The following is an 8705-nucleotide window of genomic DNA, read 5'->3' on the forward strand; positions in this document are numbered from 1 at the left end:
TGATTGGTAGGAGTATTGGGAGCTGTCAGGATTTGGATGGTGTTTAAAACTTTGAGACCAGATGAAATCACTGAGGGAGTAATTAGATACAGGAGAGTGCTAAACCCTGACCCTGAGGGCATGGCCATGTTCAAGGTCAGAGAGATGACCTGTTAGCAGAACAGATGCAGAGGGAGCAGTGGGTGAGGGCAGTAGACTGTGTCGTCCTAGTGTTTCAAGGAGGGGGATGACTGAGTACTCCTTGCATAGGTCACACAGGATGAGCACTGGATTTAGCAGCATAAAGGTCCTTGATTACCTAGACAAAAGTGTCCAAAAAGATGCATCTTATTTACTCTGAATAATGTTAATGCTTTCCTTCAAGTCTTTTGTTAAACAAATAGAAAATTGTAACTTACTTTACTGTAATGTTTTTCTAGTTTTCAGCCTGCTCCATTGTTTGTTTTAAATGAAGTGGATGCAGCTCTGGACAATACTAACATTGGCAAAGTAAGTTTCTTTCTGCTTTTAATTTTCAACAGAATATCTGTAATGGCAGTCAGAAGGCAGTTTACCCTGAACCAACAGGGTTCTGGGGCAAGCAATGGTAATTGCTGAATAAAAATCAATACATTACAAATCTAAGTTAAGTATCTCAAAACAGGATGATTCAGTTTTCATTCTAGGTTTAGGCGACCCTCAAGAGTAGATAGGAAATCCACACAGGGGTCAAACAAGGATCACCTGCTTTATCAACAGCATTACTACCACCACACCTTGCTTCTCCCAAATCTAGATATTGGGAATTAGAGGGCAATTAATAGCAGGCCACAGGTTTATTTGGTTTCATGGATCAAATTAGCTGTTTAATAAAGTCTGTGAATAATATCTCTAAATAAAATTCTACTTCCCCACTTTTATCAAAACTCACTTGGGCGTGATCCTGTTTTCAGTATTTGAGAGAATGAGCGAGCTAAGGTAACAGTTCAACTTGTAAGTTAAATTTTAGTCAGCATTCGAAGATCGGTAGGTAGATTTTACAGAGCTACCTAAAGACCCAGGCTCGCAGCTCACACAGCTTGACTGCAATTAGATTGAATTAGGGATAGGAGAATGGGGGTCAGCCATGGAACATGAACAAAGGATAAAGGCAAATCCTGGCAGTGCCCATCACTGCCCGAGTCAGGGACAGCTCCAGCCTGCAGAATTGCGGTATCATGGTCCTCCTGCCATTGGAGGTGGATGATTTACACTCTCCTGGTTCTGATTCTGGGCCCATGTTAAAGACCCAGGCTCACAGCTCACACAGCTTGAGTGTAATTAGATTGAATTAGGGATAGAAGAATGGGGTCAGCCATGGAACATGAACAAAGGACAAAAGCAAACCATGGCAGTGCCCATCACCGCCTGAGTCAGGGACAGCTCCAGCCTGCAGAATTGCGGTATCATGGTCCTCCTGCCATTAGAGGTGGATGAATTAGACTCTTCTGGTTCTGATTCCGGGCCCATCTAGTTTCCAGAAATGTCTTGGCTTTGCATTAATGGCTGCTTACAAGAAGGCTGTTCTAAGGTCATGCTGACAGATACAGTTCTCATTACTTACTTGTAAATTGGCATTCTGGTTTATAATCTAGTTTTGTGAGCTTGGCTGAGCCTACCCCTGAGAGATGTTTTCAGTCTTAGGCTGCTGCCCAGTAGGTTGTGGGCCTCTGAAGCTGACCTCCCTGATTCTTACTCTGTTGATTCTCTCCTGAGATGCCTGGGCGAGTCAGGGGGAGTTGCAGAGCTGCAGCGTGAGATACCTTCTTATGGCATGAATGTAGTCTCTCAGCATTTCCCAAGTTGTATTCATCTACCCCAAATCTTTCTGGGACCCTCCATTTTTAATATGGCACAGGATACACAAGAACATCACTTCAGCTCCATACCACACAAAAAAGTCTGTGCCAGAAACTTCATGTTGACTGGGGGAAGAAGAAAACATAGGAGCGAGAGAAAGTCCTGATTTGTCTCTCTTGAATGACAGGAGTCTACATCAGCTGACTGGACTCCATGGTCTGACCCATTTGGGAGAAATCTCCCCTTAGGAGGAAAATTTTGGTACTTTGTATCCCATATTCGGTGAGGCAGGAAATCTTTGTGGGCTGGTGCTTTCTTTGGTTTCATTCAAGGTATCCACATCTTCTAGCAAAATTTGATGCTCACATTGGTATCATCTCCAGGGAGTAGGCCTTACTTAAGACTTCCATTAGCACCTATCCTATGTATTAAAACCTGTTAGTTTCCATTATCCCTTTGAGATTTATGATCCTGGCACTCCGTTGCTGAATTGAGTGTGAGCACTTATGTACTATGAGCAACTATGAAGCAGCCTCCACTCCTCCTTGTGATCAGGGTGACCGACTTTTATAATAGGTAACTCTCCAAGCAAAATGCATGCCGTACATCTTTGCATCCTATCTCCTCTTCTTTTCCTCTCACTACCCCAAGACTTTTAGTCCTGCTTCATAATAGCTACGATTAGTTAGTTGCCTCTAATTCCTTCTATGAATTCAGCCTCTTAGCCAAGAGCAGAGCAGTTTCCTTCCTCCGTCATCATTCACCGTACGTAGCTGGTGACTCATTTCTCAAATGAAGCTGCCGTTCCTGCTTCCAAAGCTTGTTTCCAGAGTGTCTTGGGTGCAGTCAGGACCAGTACACACACAGACCCACTCCAGGTCTTCCCAGAGATCTAAGGAGTTGGCAAGTATCTTGTTAGACTCTTGCTACTTTGAGTCTAAGTTCTTCTCTGTCATTCTCCAAGCTGTGACTAGTTTGTTCACCAAGACTCATTTCTATCCAGAGTATTTTGCTCATACTCTCATTTCCTTTGGAATTGAGCTTCCTGAAGGAGCCCGAGTTCACCTCTAATCAAATAACTGGATTACGGATTACCAATACATATTTAATTGCAATGTATTTCCCATTTTCAGGGCTTGAATTGGCTATATAAGAAGCTGGAAGTTTAAACACCAGTCCTTGTTCACTCATAAAATATCAGAGTGACAGTTACCTTGTTATAAAGGCTGATTGCACATTCAGATGATATTATCTCAAGTTAGAGCTGTATTCTTTAAAGTTTTGTTTATTGTTTTGTTTTGTTTTTCATTTACTTCTGGGTTCCTTTTTTAATTGGTTATGAATATTCATGAGATACAAAGCTGATTGTCACCCCACCTCTCATGCCCATGATGTGAGGGCCAGATTCACACTGGCAGCTTATGCATTAGCACAAACTGCATTTGCACCCCATGTCACCCACACAACCATCCCCAACCTCCCTCCTCCTCCCCCTCCCCCACACTCCACTTTGTAGCCCAAGAAATGTTCTCTCCCTCTGCAAGTCCAACACACCACTGTGATCTTTCTTTCCTTCCCTCTTTCTCTATTAGCTCCCACATTTGAGTGAGTGCATGTGGTATTTAACCGTCTGTACTTTGCTTTTTTCACTCAAAATAAGTTTCTCTAGGTTCATCAGTGTTGTTGCAAATGGGAGTATTTTATTCTTTTTTATGGCAGAGTAGTAATTCCGTGGTGTGTATATACCACAGCTTCCCTTTCCAGGCATCCATTGATGGACATTTAGTTTGGTTCCATGTCTTGGATATTGGAAACAGATCTGCAATGAACATGGTAGTGCAGGTATCCCTTCGACATGATGATTTCCATTCCTCTGGGTATATACCCAGAAGCGGGATTGCTAGATCATATGGAAGATCTATCTGGAGCTGTCTGAGAAAAATCCATACTGTTTTCCATACTGGTTGTACTAATTTACATTCCCACCAACAGTGTAGGAGTGTTCCCTTCTCTCCACACCCTCAACAACATTTGTTATTCACCATCATTTTGATTATAGCCAGTCAAACAGGGGTGAGGTGGTATCTAAATATAGTTTTAATTTGCATTTCACTGATGACTAGTGATGTTGAGCATTTTTTCAAGTTCCTGTTTGCTTTTTGTATGTCTTCCTTTGAGAAATGTCTTTTCAGCTCCTTTGCCCATTTTTTAATCAGGTTATTTGTTATTTTTACTGTATAATTGCTTGAGTTCCTTGTATAATATGGATATTAATCCCTTGTTATATGCACATTTAGCAAAAATTTTCTCGCAATCTGTAGGGTATTGTTTCATTCTGTTGATTGTTTTCTTTTGCTGTACAGAAGCTTTTTAGTATGATATAGTCCAATTTGTTTATTTTTTCTTTTGCTGCTTATGCTTTTGGACTTGAGTTCATAAAGTCTGTGCCCAGACCTAGTTGTTGAATTGTTTCACTTATATTTCCCTCAGGAATTCTACAGTTTCAGGTCTCATATGTAAGTCTTTGACTCATTTTGAGTTGATTTTAGTGTATGGTTAGAGATGCATATCTAGTTTCATTCTTTTCATATGCATATCCAGTTTTCCCAGCACCAATTGTTGAAGACGCAGTCTTTTCCCCAATGTAGATTTTTGTTGCCTTTGTCCAATATCAGATTGCTATAAGCCTGAGGGGTGATTTCTGGTTTCTCGATTCTACTCCTCGGGTCTGAATATCTGTTTATATACCAGTACCATGCTGGATTGGTTACAATAGCTTTGTAGTATAATTTGAATTCAGGTTAGTGTTATGCCTCCACCTTTATTTATTTATTTTTTTGCTCAGAATTGCTTTGGCTATTAGTGGTCTTTTGTTGTTCCATATGAAAGTTAAGATTGTTTTTTCCATTTCTGTGAAGAATGTCATTGGTATTTTGATGGGGTTTTCACTGTATCTGTAGATCGCTTTGGGTAGTATAGACATTTTCATAATGTGAATTCTTCTAATCAAAAAGAATAGAATATCTTTCTAACTTTTTGTGTATTCTTTAATTTCTTTCAGAAGTGGTTTGTAGTTCTCATTGTCAAGGTCTTTCACCTCCTTGGTTAAATTGATCCCTAGGTATTTTATTTTTTTCTTGACAATAGTAAATGGGCTTACATTCTTTATTTCCCTTTCTGTTAGTTCATTATTTGAATATGTAAATGCACCTGATTTGGGAGCATTTATTTTGTATCCTGCAACTTTACTGAAGTTATCTTCTAGCTCTTGGAGTTCAAAACACTGGAAACTATACAAATACTAGGAAACTAAACAATGGGCTCCTGAACGACCTATGGGTCCAAGAAGAAATTAAACAGGAAATCAAAATATTTCTTGAAACTAGGGAACATAAAGATACATCATAACAAAACCTGTGGGATACTGCAAACACAGTCTAAGAGACAAATTTATTATAATAAATGTTTACATCAAAAGAATGGAAAGACTTCAGGTAAATGACCTATCACTATGCCTCAAAGAACTTGAAAAACAAAAACAATCCGAACCTAAAGGTAGTAGGCGGAAAGAAATAATTAAGATCAGAGCAGAACTAAATGAAATACAGACCCCAATACCAATAGAAAAGATCAAAAATACAAAAAGTTGGTGTTTCAAGAAGATAAATGAAATAGACAAACCATTAGGTAGGTTAACAAAAAAAGAGAGAAGATACAGATAACAAAATTCAGAAATTTAAAGGGAGATATTACAACCGATAACACAGAAATATAAAGAATCATTAGAGACTATTATAAACAACTGTATGACAGCAAATATGAAACTCTGAAAGATATGGAGGAGTTTCTAGACACATACAAACTACCAAGATTGAACCAAGAAGAGATAGAAAACCTGAACAGACTAATAACAAGCAAGGAGGTTGAAGCGGTAATTCACAATCTTCTGTCAAGGAAAATCCAGGGCCAGACGGCTTTATAGCTGAATTCTCTCAGACTTTTAAAGAGGAGTTAATACCAATTCTCCTCAAACTATTGTAAACAATTGAAACAGAAACTATTCTTCCAAACTCATTCTATGGACACAACATAACTCGGATACGAAAACCAGATAAAGGCATAACAAAAAAAGAAAATTGCCTGCCAATATCCTTGATGAACCTAGATGCAAAAATCCCCAACAAATATTAGCAATCAGAATACAGCAAATATATAAAAAATATATATACACTCTGATCAAGTGGGATTCATCCCTGGGATGCAAGGATGATTCAACATATGAAAGTCAATAAATGTGATACTTCACATCAACAAACTCAAGGACAAAGACCGTATGATTAACTCAATAGATGCTGAAAAAGCATTTGACAAAATTCAACATCCCTTCATGATAAAGACTCTCAACAAATTAGGTATAGAAGGAAAATATCTCAACACAGTAAAAACCATTTATGACAAGCCCACTGCCAGTATCATTCTGAATGGGGAAAAACTGAGAGCCTTTCCCTTAAGAACAGGAACAAGACAAGGATGCCCACTCTCACCACCTCTGTTTAACCTAGTACTGGAGGTACTAGCCAGAGCTATCAGGCAAGAGAGAGAACTAAAGGGAAGCCAGATTGGAAAAGACAAAGTCAAACTTTCTCTTTTCGCAGATGACATGATACTGTATATAGAAAGCCCTATTCTTAAAGTTTTAGATCACGGGTTTAATGAAGTTAATACATATATTTTTACCTATCTCTTATATTTTAGAATCTAAGCTATTTCCATTTTTGCAACTGTGGTTGATTTAAATAATTACCAGAAAGGCAACTGAGTGCCTTACCACCTAAAATGGGCAAACTCAGAGACATGCAGGATCACTGTCCCCAAAGTCCAAACAAGTCTTTTCCTTGCTGATGAATTATATGACTTTTCTTTCCACCCAGGTATCAAGTTACATCAAAGAGCAGAGTCAAAAACAGTTTCAGATGATAATTATTACCTTAAAAGAAGGGTTCTTTTCCAAAGCTGATGCAGAAAAGACATCCGTCCAGAGGTAAAGATAAACTAAAGGGGAAGAGGAGAAACTGCTATAAACCCACTTAGTACCCCTACAGCTGCAGGGCTTTCCTTTTATAACTAAAAGTTCCAAATGATGTTTGTAGATACCGTCTGACTTCTGTAGTAAATAAATATAGGTTTAAATGATTTTTTAATAAAATAAGACTTAAAAATAACTATCCAGATATTTTCCTATGACTGTCAATGGAAATTTAAGATATACTCAAGTGAAAGAAACAAATTGAAAATTATAGAACATTAATAGTTTTGTTTGATAAAATAGTAGTACATATTAACTTACACAGAGTAACCTGTTAATATTATATTTCATATTTCTGTCATGTTTGAATGTTTTAAGCAAAAACAAATGCACTGTGGTAGAACAATGAACTATTTATCTTCCAAATGTATCAGAGGAAAAAACCAAAAAATTCACTAGAAGTTCCAGGTTGACGGTATCTTTTAGAAACTGAAAACACCTTTTTAAAAAAAATTTAACTTCTCAATATAAATTATAGTTAGACTGTAGTTGGTTTTCCTGTCCCTTTACTCATTCCTCTTTCACCCTTCACTCTCCCCCCCCCTCACTACATCACATCTTGAACACACCTTTCTTAAGCCATTTAGAATACTTACCTGAGCAAACTGAGCAGAGTGCCTAATTGAAGTCATTTGGTTTTGGGCAGTTGGGTTTACTTCCTGAGTTTTCCTTTAAGGTAAGATAAAAATAAATTTACAGAATGTTAGGGGAACACCTGGAAATATGCTGCATGAGAAATGGAAAATCTCATACCAGATAATATTTATTTATTTATTTATTTATTTATTTATTTATTTTTCCTTTTTGTCTTTTTTCGTGACCGGCAATGGATCGCAACCCTCAGCGTCGTGCCCGCACCGGACCGGGACCGGCAACGGGATCGCAACCCTCGGTGCCGTGCCCGCACCTCGCTCAGCCAGTGAGCGGCTGGTCTGCATGTGGGATCCGAACCCTCGGCGGGAGCGCTACCGCACTCCCAAGCGGCGCACTGTAGCAGTGTGCCACCAGGCCGGCCCGATATTTAAAAAAACAACTGACACAAAAATCACAATCCCTTGAACTTGTTAAGACAAGTGAACAGATATGATATAGTGGGGTGTAAGGGGAGGAGGGGAAAGAGGAACATGTAAAGGTTCATGAAAATCAACTACAATGTATATTGAGAAGTTAATATAACAAATAAAACTGACGTAAATGCAGATAATTGATAACTTTTTATGTACAATAAGGTTCCTTTTTAATGCAAATCTAGACTCACTAATAGCTCTTATGTTACTTTAATAATACATTTCCCTATTAGGGGAACTGACTTTTAACTGTCTTTTCTCCATTTCAGTATAAGGAATGCATGTTCAGCCGAGTTTTGACCCTAGATCTTTCTCAGTATCCAGACACTGAAGACCAAGAAAGCAGCAAGAGACATGGAGATTCCCATGAGAAACTAGAATGCCCTTGAGCACCTGCCAGCTGGAAGAGCAAACAGGACAGTCCTGTAGTGGTCAGGTTAATCATTGTTTAGTTCCCACTGTAATACTCAAACATCTCTTGAATAACAAACTTCTGGAGCAAGCAGGACCAACCTGGTGTGCCGTTTAAGAAAACATCTTAGTTGTTCTAGCTAGAGGCTGTGAGCTCACTTCATTTAAGGAGTGTTCAGGCCCCACTGTAGTAGGGAAAGTTTTCTTTTTTCTTTTTTTTTTTTTTTATGTGGTGTCACAGCATTACTTTTATTTTTTTTTATTTTTATTTTATTTTTTTTTTAATTTTTATTTTGTCAATATACAATGTATATGATTATTAT

At 38.4% G+C, this 8705-nt stretch overlaps 1 protein-coding gene across 1 annotated transcript in view; it reads left to right on the forward strand.

Annotated features, from left to right (window-relative positions):
* Nucleotides 1–8529, forward strand: part of LOC103609287 (structural maintenance of chromosomes protein 1B-like) — a gene marked incomplete at its 5' end in the record, with an annotated part of 76474 nt that extends 67945 nt beyond the window's left edge. Inside the window, 2 exon segments of the mRNA XM_008593636.1 lie at nt 6750–6851; nt 8205–8529. Coding sequence (XP_008591858.1) covers nt 6750–6851; nt 8205–8360 — 258 coding nt within the window.
* Between the last annotated feature and the right edge of the window lie 176 nt (nt 8530–8705).

The sequence above is a fragment of the Galeopterus variegatus genome, unplaced genomic scaffold (assembly GCF_000696425.1).
Source record: "Galeopterus variegatus unplaced genomic scaffold, G_variegatus-3.0.2 Scaffold9426, whole genome shotgun sequence".
NCBI classification, from domain to species: domain Eukaryota; kingdom Metazoa; phylum Chordata; class Mammalia; order Dermoptera; family Cynocephalidae; genus Galeopterus; species Galeopterus variegatus.